Source organism: Topomyia yanbarensis, chromosome 2 (genome assembly GCF_030247195.1).
Source record: "Topomyia yanbarensis strain Yona2022 chromosome 2, ASM3024719v1, whole genome shotgun sequence".
NCBI lineage: Eukaryota > Metazoa > Arthropoda > Insecta > Diptera > Culicidae > Topomyia > Topomyia yanbarensis.
This window is the reverse complement of record NC_080671.1, coordinates 272,152,838-272,168,723: the sequence shown is the minus strand read 5'-3', so window position 1 is coordinate 272,168,723 and position 15,886 is coordinate 272,152,838. Positions and strand designations below refer to the sequence as shown.

Sequence of the window (15,886 nt, the reverse complement as noted above, 5' to 3'; positions counted from 1 at the left end):
CATCACAACCATCCTCCTTTACCAGGGCTTTGGACCTGTAGCTCTGGTTCTCAATAGTTCCATGTACGTATATTATTACAGACATGCCACTATTGAGATCCGTCATTCGCTAGCGGAGTACAAGGTCTGTACTCATTTATGGGTACAAATGCTTTACCCATTTAATGGGTTATTCCACTTTTATTGAAAATGAGTAGTTTTCTACGCATTAATGGGTACTTGTTTTTATCCTAGGATTAGATCCGCCAGCTCTGTCCCCTGTTTTTGAACCAATCCTGAACCAGTTCGTGATTGGTGGAAAGTGACACTAGCAGACGTTCGGCTTAAAAACTGAAGATACAAAAGGGCTGCTTGGAAGTGTTGTCGGATATTGTGATATAAGACACCCTAGTATAAAACATAAAACGACGATTGTGTACTGTTCTTTTTTTGTTTTTCGAGATTTCGTACGTTTATTTTACATAAGCGTGCCATATACGGCCCGACTTGTCAACTTTGATTTTTCCAGAAACGCGAAATTGGTTTATATAGAATATTTTAATCTGAGCAAATTAAGTTTTGTACACAATCGAAACAAAACTAATATTTTGGGAACATTGGTCAGGATTATGCTCGTTATTTATGTGTGAAAGCAAATAAATGTAGTGCTCGTAAAAATAAAAGGGTGTGTTCAAAAACTGCGTACCACGCATCCAATAGCCTTTTTTGGAGAGTCGATAAGTCCTACAATGAAAAAAGCAAGCCGAGAAAAAAGCTCTACATGATATACTTGATATTGATGATATTGAGCCTTAACAATTAGACCACCTTGTTTTAGTATTTTTCTAAAAGTAGTTTTAATTGTGTTACGGAGTGCAAAGGCTTTTCCAACAGAAACGTTTTAATGGTCAGGTCAGTTCATCCATCTTTTATAATACATCCATTTATAATATGACGAATTTCGCGCCAACTCGAACAAATGTTGGCAGCACCCTCTCAGATTTATATAAGAAAATAAAAGATATTGTCCAATTTAGCAATTAAGGACGTTTATACGCGATTAAAGAGTTTTTAAACTATATGGGGTTGGCTCGATCGGTAGTTACCGAAGCAGCTTATTTCATTCCAGTAAAGCACATTCAGAATTTATGCTGGCTTGAGGTTTCTGTCAGAATTTCGAATCAAATAAAACAACCGATCGCGGCTCATTGCTTCATTTAAAACTGATTGTGGCTGGTTTTACTATGATTTAATAGTATTTACAGGTATGTTCCGTTGGGATCATTTTAAATGTTTTAATGCATTTTTTTTCTTCAAATTTACCCTTTGGTCGTTATAACACCTCGTACACTATTTTTGAACTTTATAAACATGAATGTCATGATATCCAAAGCCGTTGTTTAATACTGTGGTTGTAGTTGAAAACTGGAAAATCCAACCAGACACAATCGTATTTTCTTTTGTTTTTAGCAATGGAACATACTACTCCCGACGTCGTGAATTAGCATTGAACAAAAGAGAAAAAATTGTCGCTGATAGGATTTTCCAGTTTTCAACTGTAACGATAATATTTTAACTGCACAAAAGGAAGACAGATTCATGAATAGGGGAATCGGGGGCAAGTCCGACACCGTGGGTAAGCCCGACACCCCATAACTTTTCCCAGATATCAAATTTTAAATCATACAATAATAACAGGATATCATTAGTACGATTATTTTGAGTATTTCGAGACACATATATGCCATATAGATTCATCCAACGTCACAAAATAATCAAAATATGCGAAAGCAAAGTTTATGCGCACTTGGATGTTATTTTTAGTTGAAACATTTTAAGGTTTTAACAGCACAAAAGCTTTGAAAATTACCAGTATTTTGCCGCACATTCTAATCTATTCTGCCGGATTGTTGATCAACAGAGTTCCGAAAAATCATAACACGAACCGGATAGCTCACTACAAAAGGGTATGTTACTTCTAAGTGAATGAATCTTAGTAACAGGGGATATATTCTTCTTGCAGAACTGATCTTACTTCTTAGAATGGCTTCACAAGCGGTAAGAAAGCGAGAAAAGATTAATGGGGAAAACCAAGTGTTGAACATTATTTATTCACACCACGCATTCGTATGCTTTGCCTCTTGCTACGCGATTATATTCCAGAAAGCATGCATTTGCATCACACATACTCATATACACATAATTACACTTTATCACACATACACACCACACTTTTTGTATGAAAAAATGGACAAAAAGAAAGCTAACAAGTGTATCGCACTTGCCACTTCGGGGTGTCGGTCTTACCCGCAGCGTTTTTAAAATGTTATTTTTCTCCTTTTGGCAACCAATATTTTTTAATGAATCCAATTTTTTGAAACACTGAAAAAATATATCTTGTTAAGAACCATCTAAACAAGGATTATGCACAGAATATACAATTTTTGGAGCTTCGTGGTATTTTAGAAAAATGATTGCGCTTAGGGTGTCGGACTTGCCCCCGGTTCCCCTACTGAAATAGTAAAAAGTACTTCAACATGATACAGAAGAAATAAAGTCAGTAACTTGTAGGTCACGCTAGCCGTTAAACGATAAGCTTGCGTATGTAAAAATTAAAAATCCTGCATCTTGAGCTATTTTACCTTTGCACTTCTACCCATATATTACCACTACAAAGGATAGAGAACCGATTGAACGATTCAATGATTGGATATGATGATTGAATCAAGATTAGACTCATCGAGTGGCTCGCAAACCAAAAAAATAATATTCCAATCTGATTCACTCACATCCAAACATCATTCTTAGAAAATATTGAGAGAATGAGAGGCTTTCCGACTTAGAGCGAACGGGAGTCAATTGAGTGCCGCACAGCTGCTATCGCTAATGAGCTTTGCGACAAGCTCAGTGTATACTTCCTGGCGTTTACTTCGTGAGACAAACACAACGGTTGGTAGCATGAGAGGTATCAGAAGATGAATACAGATGAATGAATTTCGAATGTATTTTTCCCATACCTGATAACGAGGATAACACTTCCCGAATGTAGAGAGAAATTTATGAAAAAAAGACGATTTCCATTCGATTCTAGCAGGTTCTGATCGATTTTGATGAGCATTTAATTTTTGTTGTATGACCAATTATATGTATAGGTCAAATGTTTAAAAACAGTAATTTAAGGTCAAGATAGCATCATTTTGAAACCGCCAATTTCGGAGGTTTAGTATCTTCGATGAGATTTACAAACGTTAAACAGCGCATCATTTGATAAAATAATTTTGACGGTATATCGTCCAAGAAGTATTTATGGTGAATTTTCTCAGGCTAATATTTATGACTACAATAAAGTCTCAACAAATTCGCTAGACACGAACTCTGTTACTATTTTCTGAAAAATTATTTCTGCATAATTTTAAAACTTCAAAAATTACGGTTTCGGAATTATGCCGTTTGGACAGTATGATCGATTTTCACCAAACCGAATTTCTGGCTACGCCGCTGATTTCAAGTAAGTAGAAACAAAGTCGTTCTACACTCGTTCACAAGAAACTTTTTCGAATGCTGAATATGTATTATAATACATTGAAACCCCGATTTTATCGGCCAAATATGAACATATGTTTGATGGGCTCTAGCAGACGAACAAGACTGAATTCGAGTAAATCCTTTCTTGAGCATGTTTTCCTTATCATGAAGATGGAAATATGCAAAAAAGAAAAATTCATCATAATCAGAAATAGTTATCAGACTACATCAAGGTACGGGAAGAATATTTTAACAGCTTCAGTTTATTATAAAGAGAAAAAAAATTGCCCGCTTTAGTCAATGTCCTCATTTTGTCAGCCTAAAATACGCCATGAGATGCATAAAAATGGGTCTTTATGGTATGTATTATTCACTGTGTTTCACATTAATAGGTACATTTCATTTTTGGAGATTTTTTTATTGCATCGAACTACAACAATTTTTAGGTAGTTTTCAAGGGGTTATTTTATATTCTTCTTCTAAAATTTGGCGAACCTATTCCAATTCGTATACCAATTAATTGGTATACTTAAGGGTTTATATGTTGCAGATAGAGAAAATACTGAAATTTTCAGCTTTTTTCCTACACAATATTACGAAAGCTTATTAAACAATTTTTCCTAATAAGTTTATGAAAATTATAAACTATTTGAATTTTTTCAATAGTTTTATTTTTTTTATTTAACCGCGATTTTTTAAATAAATAGTGACCATCGCTTCACAACGTAGTCTATTTTTCATGGCTTGCGGTGAGCACGATCTCTCGAATTGCTGAACTGAAAATTATGGAATAGAAATTAACTTTTAGTATTCTTTACAGATTTAACTCGCCGCGCAGATAGCTCTGAATTAGACCCGCTGGTGCCCTAAGACGATTTCGCTAAATTTTCAGAGCACTGTGCACCCAGTGCATTAACGCAAGTGACGGAAGGTTATCGAAAAGATTCGTGAAAATGAAAATTCCAGTAATGATGACGATTTTTCCAAACGGTTCGTTTTCGAGAGGTTTTTATTTGTTCTTTGGCATTAGGATTAGCGATAATAATTCAAATCAAGGATACTACTGGGAAGTCACCTTTAGCAAAAGTCGATGTCGAAGTAAAATTTGGAAATATGCACGCATGCACTTCAGAGATAGCGTGATATCAGAAGCTGCGATTTCATTTCAAGGCTTTTTTGTCAAAAGGGCGATACTTACAAATGTAAACATAAGGCTTTTTTCATACATGCGAATGAGGGCTTTGAAACGCAACAAATTAACCTAAAAATTTGGATTCTACGATATTGGTTTCTTAAACTACAGCAAAAAATACAACGGGCGAAATTGTATTTTTGTTTGTTTATTTAAAGTTTCGCCCTCCACGCTCCATGCAAACAAACAGGGCGATACTTTTTTTGCTAGCAGTTTAGAGGCGAAACTGTTTTTTTTCGTATTTTTTAGGATTATCAAGCTGATACCAGCTGTAAATAGTAACAGTGATCGCTATTGAAAAAACACGGACGAAATCGGTGGTGTAGAACGGTAGATATTGTAAAAAACGTAAGGGCGATACTTCAATGCTGATAGGTGGGACCGAAAAAGTAAACAATCGCCAAAGGGGCGATACTATCATTTTGTCAATGTAAATAGCAAAAACAAATTTTAATTTAATAATTTCAAATACTTCATGAAGTTTTGGGTTTCGATCACTGAATCATGCAATCAAGGATGTAAAAACACAATAGTTCTTAAATAGGAAATAAAACCAAGTCTGGAAATATTAACTGTTGTTTTTTTTTGGAATGGTATCACTGCTAGTATCGCCCTTTTCAAGAAAAAGCGTTGATTTCTTAGTTCTCAGTCGCGTTGGAAATTTGAGTAAAGTATAAACTTCAAATCGATTCAAAAAAAAATTTCGATTTTTTTGGCTCAGTACAATATATAAGCCCTTCAGGAAAATTCAGTTTTCCCACCACAATTTAGATATTTTAGTAACAGAGCATTAACAATAATTCGTTTGTATGTCTATTTTATGGGCCATTTTTTCGCTTTCCATTGATTTGGCTTGAGATTTCTAGCACTGATGTTGTCCTATGCTGATTTGAGCGATTCTCTGAGTCCTGCCACTATCCCATGTAGTATGTGTTATCAAAAACATCGCGAAGCATCAAGTTCTAAATGTTCTCAAACGATATAATATCCGAAGAGAGTGATAAGAGTTAAAAGAAATGTCTCATCACACTGTTAGGTGGATTAAAAACGTTTTTATGCTTGATATGGGTGAAGCGATATGTTAAACTTTCCTATGGAACAAAGCTTACTCAACAATAGTAATAATTACATCAAACCTTTTCAAGAACTTCAGATCTTAGGAATTGTAATTAGGTTTAAAACCAGACGAAAATCCTTTGGATTTCTCTATCTAGGAGAAACAAGGAAACATGTTTCCGTGATTTAAATTTAATAGTATTTTATAAATTTAAAGACCTTAGGACCATACGACATGAAAAATCCGAAAATCAGCAGTACGCCGCTAGTATTTTTTCTCCGTCGAAACTTAAAGCGTAACAAAGTAAAGGACGATGGTATCGAAAGTTCAATATGATATGTTTATAAACTTTTAAATACGAGCCATAGGATACTCAAAGAATCTATAAAATTCAACTGAATTTTAAAACATTTTAAACTCGAATTTCTCAATTGACAGTTCTCAGAATACACAGAAAGTAATCTTCCAAGAATGTTGGTGCTTTTACATTGCAACCATTAATTATATTGAGAATTTACGCGATGCAATGATACGATATGCCTATATTTCATAAAAAAAATGGTCGGATAAAGTTTCTTTTAAAAAGGAAAATTTTCTTACCGGTCCTAACTTGTGAGTATTATTTAGCAAAACTTTCAGCATGTAAAAACCAGTATTAAAAGGTGGATTTTCATGCATCATCTCTGAGGCTTCAAGAAAGTTTCCGTTGATGTAAGATAAATCGGTGTTCTTTACAACTTTTGTCAAATTTCTGCTTCTTGTTTTGCTCTGATTGATGAAGGAGCACTGTGTTATCGATCCGGTCCAGTAGTTGTTGCCCCAGAAAAATCCTTGGTTATATTTTCCAGACGAATCGTCCACTGAAAATGAGAAAAGAATTTTAATTAAATAACATGTTCTAGAGACCTTTAATAGTCGTAAGCTCAAACGCGTACTAATTATTTTTTAACCGGACTAACTTTTAAACCGGCCTAAACTATTTGGTAAGCTTTAACCAAACGATACTGTCATTTATATGGCTGCGTTCTGATCTGCGATACACGACAATGTTAAAAAACATCAAATTCATGTTAAAGAAAATGAGTGCATTAGACAACATGGAGAATTGTTTTTCATTCCGATATTTTCTTGCAGTAAAATAGCTTTTCTTCGTCATATGTCTCGTTCCATAGCGTGTGAGAACAATTTTGTCAACATGTAACCGATATGTTTCTGAACTTAGAGCTTTAACTTGGTGGATAGTTTCTAGTTGGCCGATGATGTACAGCATTTTGTAGTGACATAATATTCAATGCACAAAAGAAAATAAGTTTGAGGTGGTTGAACCATGGTTTGTAACTGGTGCCATGATAGTTATTTTAAACTTTGATTGAAAAATTGGTTGAAATATTTCAATTTGAATACAAAATGAACTGTGAATGTCATTCTAATTGAACACGATACCTGTCGACACAGTGGGAGGATATTTATACTCGTTTCAAGCGAATTTTCACAAGTTAGGAATAAATATCAATTATAAATAAAGGTTAGATCATACTCTGCGAATTAAAATTGTGCGCGTTTTTTTCAGCGAAATTTAAATAAAAAGTAAACAAAGGTCAAACAAAAAATTACTTTGACAGCATGAACATTTTAAATTCACAAGTGTTATATTTCATATTTTTGTTTGCACTGTGGCAGACAAAGAATATAGATATATTTCTGTAATGCATCAATGCAGATTGGAACGATTTCATATGCTAACAAAGTTTCTACGATTTTAAAAAGAAAATAATAAGTACATTAAAACAGAAATGAAAGTTTTAAGCATCCTAGTAATATATTTTTACGAACAAATATATTGATCACCGTTGCGTTCGCAATCAATTTTAAAATACTTTTATTTGGGCCTTTCGAATGCCGGGAAAGATTTTTATTAGACTATTGTCACTGTGCTTACAGTCGTAGCGGGTTTGCTACATTGTGTAAGGCAATGGCTGTGTCTACAGCGGCTACCCACCGCTCCCGAGGGATTCCCATCAGTTCCTTTTTCTTTTTTCCATTTTTATTTCTACTATGTTGGTCACATTTTCTTTTTTACATTTTGTAACCCGTCAGGGTAACAATTTAGCACTGGGTGGAAATACACCCTTTCGTGCGTACTCTCTACGTAGAGTGTATTGTTTACGAAAATTTATGCTCACCGCTGTTTCGATACCGTTCACTTTTTCTTGTAAATTTTTATATAGTTTCGCGATTGTGAACGGTTTTGTGCGTTCAGATAGGTGTAGTAATTTTTGTTTGACAATTGACCATAGTTAACATAGGGCTTAGATAGGCCACCGCTCTCCTACTGCTGAAGCTATGCGGCGGTACGGGTTTTTTGGTGTTGGTATTTTCGTTCGAGTGCGGAAGGCGGCCATCGAGTTTAGATAGTGACGGACCACGAGCAAGAACAGACGTCCAGAGTATTTTGCTTTCGGGACAGTTTTGCGCCACCGTAACTGTGGAGTTTAGTGCGCGCGTGTGACAGTAAAATCCCTGTCGAAAAGTGCCGGCTTGTGGTTCGGGCACTCGTGTGTGGTGTCGGTTCGCCAAAAGAGGTTAGCTAATTGCAAAGGAGTATTTTTGCTACCCCGGCTAATTAACAAGGAACCGAACATCGACCGTTCTCGCTATAGAGGATAAGTCGAACGAGCCTAGCTCTCCTCTATAGCTAATAGCCAAGGAGAACGAAGCAGGGTGGACAAAGGTTCCCCCTGGGAAGTTTACTGCGGTAACTTCCAGGATCGTTTACGGCGAGTAGACGATCCGGCGATTCGTCGCTAGGGAGGTTCCAACAAAGGAGCCAAGCTCACCTCCCTAGCTAAACGCCAAGGACCACTGCCGGAGCAGCCAACGGAACCCAGACGAGTACGCGGCCGTTGTTGCCCCGGCCTGCCGGAAGGAAACCGCCCGCCTTCCCTTCACCAGTATCATTGGGATCCTGCATCAGCAGCAGTGGAGAGTAGGAGAAAAATAAACACGGTAAATTTAATTCATTTGTTTGTTTACTTTTTTTGTTGTTACGAAAATCCGAAATTCTGTAGAGGCACCTAGGCCACCCTGAAAAGAAGAGTACGCCGGGCAAACAAGAACCCGAGTAGTGGGCAAACCCCTACTTACAATTTTAACGACATTTCAATTAGCTAGAGATTACTGGGTAGGGAAAGTTATGAAAATTAGAGCTTTAGTACTCAAGTGAGAGCAAGGATGTGAAGTAAACATTATATTGTATTACTAAGAAGATTGTATTTAGTACGTAAACACGATATTTTATATTTCATGAAAGTTTTTCGAGGTTGTTTTTGTGTAAAATTGATTGTCAGTGATAGATTTTGATTGTTTGTTTATAATGTGTAGTAGTCGGAGTAGTTCTTATTCAAATATTCAGATGCATTGCTTTTCGACACTTCTTCAAAAAGACTATGGCTAGTTCAACACAACCAAACATCTTCACAAACATTTGCATTCCTGGTATTGTTTTAAAATCGGCATTTTTTTAAAATAAATTGTCCATGTTCTCTATTAACGCTCAGAGTTTATGCGCAAGAAACATGACTAAATTCGATGAGCTTCGTCAGATTATGAATATTTCCAGAGTAGACGTCGCATGTGTATGTGAAACGTGGCTCAATGATAGAAAAGACTCGAACCTTATCTTCGTCGATGGATACAATATAGTGAGGAGCGATAGACTAGGAAGGCTTGGTGGCGGTCTTGTAATGTATGTTAAAAAGAATTTTCAGTATAAAATTTTAGAAATGTCTTTTGTTGAAATACGAGGACACACAATTGAATTTATGTTCATAGAAATTGGCTTTCGACAGGACAAAATTTTGATCGGCTTCTTTTATAACCACCCCGATCTAGATTGCGCCGACCTAATTCACGAAAAATTATTTCAGTACGGAGCTTTCTATGATAAAATAGTACTAACTGGTAATTTTAATACGAACATGTTAACTAAGAATACAAAATCTGATCGTTTTGGAGATATGACGTCCTCGTTGTCAATGCATAATGTTGGAATTGAGCCCACTTTCTTTCACAAAAAATGGATCATCTCAGCTAGATCTCATCATAAGGGCATGTTCAGAAGCGTTTTATTTTGTATAGGAGTTTCATAGTAGAACTGGAACTGAAACATTCACATCCCCAGCAGAGCGTTTTGTTTTATAATTTCGAACAGTTATGTTTTAAAATTTAAAACTGTTATACGACGCCGTTCTATTTGTTGTTGATTTTAAAACACGTTTAGAACTGTGTTTTAAATACATACAATGTTTTCAGCACAGACACTAGGACCCGATAGACTGGGGAAAAATAAATTTGAATGCAGTAACGCTCAAGGCATAGCGGAAAATGAATTTTAAGCTGAATAGAGCACCCGCTAAATTTGCTACTGGGGACAGCAAGTTCTAGTTTTAAAATTTTTAGTTTTATTTTATAGAACTGTCAAAATTATTAATCTACAACTGAAACACTCCTGAACATGCCCTAAGGGCATGTTCAGGAGCGTTTTATTTTGTATAGGAATTTCAAAGTAGAACTGGAACTGAAACATTCACATCCCCAGCAGAGCGTTTTGTTTTATTATTTCGAACAGTTTTGTTTCAAAATTTAAAACTGTTATACGACTCCGTTATATTTGTTGCTGATTTTAAAACACGTTTAGAACTGTGTTTTAAATACATGCAAAGTTTTCAGCACATACACTTAGACCCGTTAGACTGGAGAAAAATAAATTTGAATGCAGTAACGCTGAAGGAATGGCGAGACATGAATTTTAAACTGAATAGAACATCCGCTACAACTGCTGCTGGGGACAGCAAGTTCTAGTTTTAATATTTTTAGTTTTATATAATAGAACTGTCAAAATTATGAATCTAGAACTGAAACACTCCTGAACATGCTCCAACCAATAAAATTGAAACTATTTTAAGGTTTGGACAAATAAGTGTTCCCAATATTTCCCATCATGATTTGATTTTTTCCTCCATCGAATTTAACACAGACAATATATCTACGGACTTGAATTATCGTGACTACAAGAATCCTAATTTTATGTTGGATGAATTTAACAAATTCGAATGGAACCATTTTCATTCGATTGACGACCCTGATGTTCTTGTAAATATTTTTAATTCAAACTTGAAGATACTTCACGATACCTGCGTCCCACTTCGCATATTTAGAAAAAACTCAAAATGTTGCAACCCTTGGTACAGCTCACTTATTGAAAAAAGCCAGGATTGATCGCGATTTGTTGTATCATAAATGAAAATCTACGCACAACGAGGACGACTTTAGCGTTTTTAAACGATCACGAAACCAAGATATTTGCATAGTTATAAAAGCAAAACAAACATATTATAACAATATATTATCAACAAACCTACCTTCACAGGTTTTTTGGAAAAGGCTGCGTAACTTGGGTTTCAATACACCTCCAAATAGCACAGAAACTAATTTTAGCGCAGATGAAATTAACTTATCATTTCAAAACAATTTTTCCACAACGCATAACTCTGATACGATGAATTATATACAAAACACCGATGGATTTCAATTTAAACCAATCCAGGACTTTGAAATAGTCGATTCTATCCATGAAGTTACCTCAAATGCCGTTGGTCTAGATGAACTTCCAATCAAATTCATAAAACTTGTGCAACCATTAGGATTGCAGCCTTTAACTCATATGTTCAACAGAATAATTTTGTCATGCAAATTTCCAAATGCCTGGAAGTACTCAAAAATTCTACCACTGAGAAAACGCAACAATATATGTTATTTAGATAATTTGAGGCCAATAAGTATTCTTTGCGCTCTGTCGAAGGTTTTCGAACGTATAATAAAAAAAAAAATGTTCATATCTGCACGATAAGAATTTAATTTATAAACATCAGTCGGGTTACCGCACTGGTCATAGTACGAAAAGAGCGACGTTAAAAGTTTGCGATGATATTGGTGCCATTGTTGATAAAGGTGGCAAAGTAGTGATGTTACTGCTCGATTTTTCAAAGGCATTTGACACTGTATCTCATTCAAAGTTATGTCAAAAACTTCAAGCAAATTTTGGTTTCAAAATGAACACAGTTAGCTTGATTGAATTGTATTTGAAGCACCGAAAGCAAGCAGTTCATGTGGGTGATAGTTTCTCGATTCGGACCCGTTTTATTCAGCATGTACATTAATGACATGCCCTGCATTTTGAAACATTGTTACATACACTTATTTGCAGATGACGTGCAGCTGTATTTTTACACAATTGAAAAATTAATCAATGAGGATTTAGATAATATAAGACGTTGGGCTGAATCCAACTCACTCAAATTAAATGCTGGCAAAACAAAAGCACTTTTAATTTCGCGCTATAGAACTAGTGACTATCCCAGGCTAAAAATTGGAGAAGCATCAATAAAATTTGTAGAACATGCGACAAGTCTTGAATTTTTTATTCAAAGCAATTTTGGTTGGGACAAATACGTCTTAAGTCAGTGTGGTAAGATCTACGCAAGCCTACGTTCTTTGTACTCAAAAGCCAACTTGATCTCTAGACAGACAAAACTTAAGCTATTTAAAAGTTATATATTGCCACACTTTGTGCGACTTGTACTTCCTAGTGTATCCGCCCAAACTCTTGGACGACTTAGAATCGCATTGAATGCTTGTGTTCGGTTTGTTTATAGTCTAAGGCGTCGAGATTCAGTAACTCATCTACATTCTACATTAATTGGTTTCACTTTTGACAATTTCATAACAGCTCGTTGTTACATATTATTGCACAAAATTATATATACAAAAAGTCCAAATCATTTGTTTGAGAAACTACAACCTTTTCGAAGCGCAAGGGTTAACAATTTCACAATTCCAACCCATTTTACATCCTTCTACGGTAACTCTTTTTTGTGCGAGGTGTTTATATGTGGAACTCTCTGCCGGATTCACTCAAACGTATACACTCATTAGAAGTGTTTAGGAAGCAATGCATAGAATTTTTGAATTGAATAGGAAGCACAAAAAAATTAGTTGAACTCAATTTTCAATGTTGTTGTTGTTGTTGTTGTTGTTGTTGTTTATTAAAGACACTTTACACCAGATGGGTGCATTCGTGTCGGAAAAAATAGTTTCAATTTCGCTTTCATTAACATTGAAATAATAATTTACAATTCAGTTTTTCTTCAAATTTTTTTATACAAGTTTGCTTCTTTAAGGAAGTTTAAAACTTTCTGCTCGCTGTCGTTGTCGTTGCATAACGCCGCTCGTAAACTCGTGGGCTCGATGTCGTGCTTTTTCCTCGCTTCGTCGTATATCCTGCAGTGAAGGATCACATGACGAACGTCTAAGGTGACTCCACAGCAGTCGCATACTGGTGGAGAGGTCCTCTTCAGCAAGAACTCGTGCGTTAAACGTGTATGCCCTATTCGTAGTCTTGTGAGAGCTCGCTGATCTGCCGAAATCTCACGATCAGTCCACTTCACTGTGTCAAATTTGATTTCACGCAGTTTGACTTCGGTGGACGCTGACCACCGACGGTACCATTGGTTTCGGATAGCTGTTTTGATGTGTTTAACGGCGTCTGCCCCCGGAACAGATATAGCTAATGGAGCAATGTTCCTCGCTTCTCCTGCGAGTCTGTCAGCCTCCTCATTCCCACGGATGCCAGCGTGACCTGGAATCCAGCAAAGCTTGATTGAACGGTTTCGTAGCAGGTTTTCAATTTCCTGGATCCACGGGTGCTGGGATGTACCGGCTTCGATTGCCGATAAACAGCTTGCCGAATCGGACATTATCACTAAATCGCTGATCGTGTTGAATGTTGTTAGCGCTGTTTTGATTGCAAAAGCCTCTGCTGAGAAGACACTGCATTGCTGTGGAAGGCCAAGTGACTGTTGGAAGTGTTCTCCAAATACTCCCGCGCCTACTGTAGTATCATCTTTCGAGCCATCAGTATAGATGATTGTTGAACGGCTGAGATGATTTGTCAGGAGCTCTTGAACAACTGGACGAACAATACCCGAGGGGTCTCCAGCTTTTACACGCTTCTTGATTTCCCAAAGGATCTGGGGTGTGCGATCGTACCACTTTCGATCAGATAGTCGCGTTCGGGTGTAGATGTTTGGGAGAGGAGTTCCGACTATTTCTGTCAAACGTTCGGTAGCTCGGCAAACAAGGGGAAGGTCAGCATTCTCCCTGCTGAATCCCAACATTCTGATGGCTAATTGGGCTACAGTTTGGAGAATGAGGAGATCTAACGGTAGAATACCTGCTTCAGCCATAATGGCTATGATCGGACTGGTGACGTATGCTCCAGATGCATATCTAATCATCTTGTTGTATGCTGGTGCCAGGGTTTTTATGACAGCATCTCCACCCCTACTAACGAGCCCTATGCCATACAAAAGCCGCGAAGTGATAATTGCGGATCCAATTTGCAGTAAAGATGAGCGTTGACCACGGGGTAGCTTGGCACCGATCATCTTCAAGATACGCAGCCTGGATTCGCACGCCTTCTTCGTCATTTTGCAATGCGCTTTAAAGTTGAGCGATCGGTCGAGAGTAACACCGAGGGTTCTCAGCAGCGTTTGTGTCGGGACGGGTATACCATCTATCTTTATCGCCTGCATGGGTTCACGGTGTACGTTAGGGCTGCAATAGAAGATGCTGGATTTCGTCGCAGATATCGTAAATCCAACACTTCTCGACCATTTATCGACGGCTTTTACTGCGGCCTGAAGTTTTCGGAGCAGCGACAGGTCTTTCTTCCCCCACACAAGAAGCAGAATATCATCGGCGTACAGCAACACTTGTACGGAGTTCGGAACCACGCTGAAGATGGGTTGGATAGCCACGAGAAATAGTGTCACAGAGAGCACTGAGCCCTGCGGCACACCATTTTCCAGCGGGCATGCTGGCGACAAATGCCCCTCTACGTTGACCTGGAACGTTCTCTCTGCCAGAAAACTGTTGACAATGTTTATCATCCTTCCACGTATTTGCCATTTCTGCAGTGTTCGTAGGATGCCATATCTCCAGGTGGTGTCGTACGCCTTGGCCAAGTCTAGCGACGCTATCAGACAGTGCTCGTCACGGTCGGGTAATGACCTCTCCAACTCCGCAAAGTATGTGTCAGTACCCCGACCAGATCTGAAGGCATGTTGTCGTTTGTCGAGACGCCCGTTCAACTCTAGTTCGGTGGTTAACCGTCGGTTGACAATTCGTTCGAACACCTTCGCCATACAACTAGTTAACGTGATTGGACGGAATGCAGCTGGACCCGCGTCATCCGAGCTTGGCTTTGGAATTGGTACGATGATTCCGGTTCGCCAACAGGGTGGGAATACACCACTGCGCCATATTCTGTTGAAAAGTTCCAACATGGCAGTTCTCACAGACAATGGAAGTCGCTGAAGCATTGGATAGCCGATGCAGTCCGGTCCTGAAGAGCCACTTCTTCCTCTGTCGAGTGCCCACAGCAATTCATTCAGGGTGAAGTCCGAATTGTAAATATCATCGCTATCTGGCGAGAAGTTTATGCGGTTTCGTTCGGCCTTTTCTTTCTCCCTCTGGAACAACGACGAATAGCTGGAGGTTGCGGATCTTTCGCTGTAGTGTTGCGCCAGTTCTTCAGCTATTTCTTCTGGCTTATCTGTGTAACCACCGGACCGCTTGATGACAGTTGGGCGGTGTTGGCGTTTCCCTCTCAACGTGTTCACTGTCTGCCACATCTCCGACGTAGTTGAACTTGGAGATATCTTCGCGACGAAGTCTTCCCATGATTTTTTCTTGGCGTCATGGATAGACTTTCTTGCTGCTGCCCGTGATTCCTGGAAGCTTTTCAGTGCATCCGCTTTTCGTGGGTCCTCTGCTGGTATACGCTTCAGTGCTCTAAGTGCTTTTCTCCGATTTTTGATAGCTACTTTCACCTCCGGACACCACCACGGAACCGCTTTGGGACCGACTCTGCCGGTAGTGCGAGGTATCGCGGTGTTTGCTGCTCTAATCAACCGGTCAACGAAACAGTCGATTGATATTTCGACGCCCGGTCGAATAGCGTTGGCGGTCAATCGCTCGTAGGTTGCCCAATCTGCCTGGTCGTAAATCCATTT

The 15,886-nt window shown here is 38.0% G+C and overlaps 1 protein-coding gene across 4 annotated transcripts in view; it reads right to left on the bottom strand.

Moving 5' to 3' along the window:
* LOC131678512 (nose resistant to fluoxetine protein 6) overlaps positions 1 to 15,886 on the bottom strand; it is a 1,156,332-nt gene that overhangs the window by 621,834 nt on the left and 518,612 nt on the right. For 3 of the 4 annotated variants that reach the window (XM_058958712.1, XM_058958713.1, XM_058958711.1), the window contains one exon: positions 6,354 to 6,613. In XM_058958712.1, coding sequence (XP_058814695.1) covers positions 6,354 to 6,613 — 260 coding nt within the window. Of the gene's footprint in view, positions 1 to 6,353; positions 6,614 to 15,886 lie in introns of those variants that run through there. The other variant, XM_058958714.1, reaches the window with a different exon arrangement.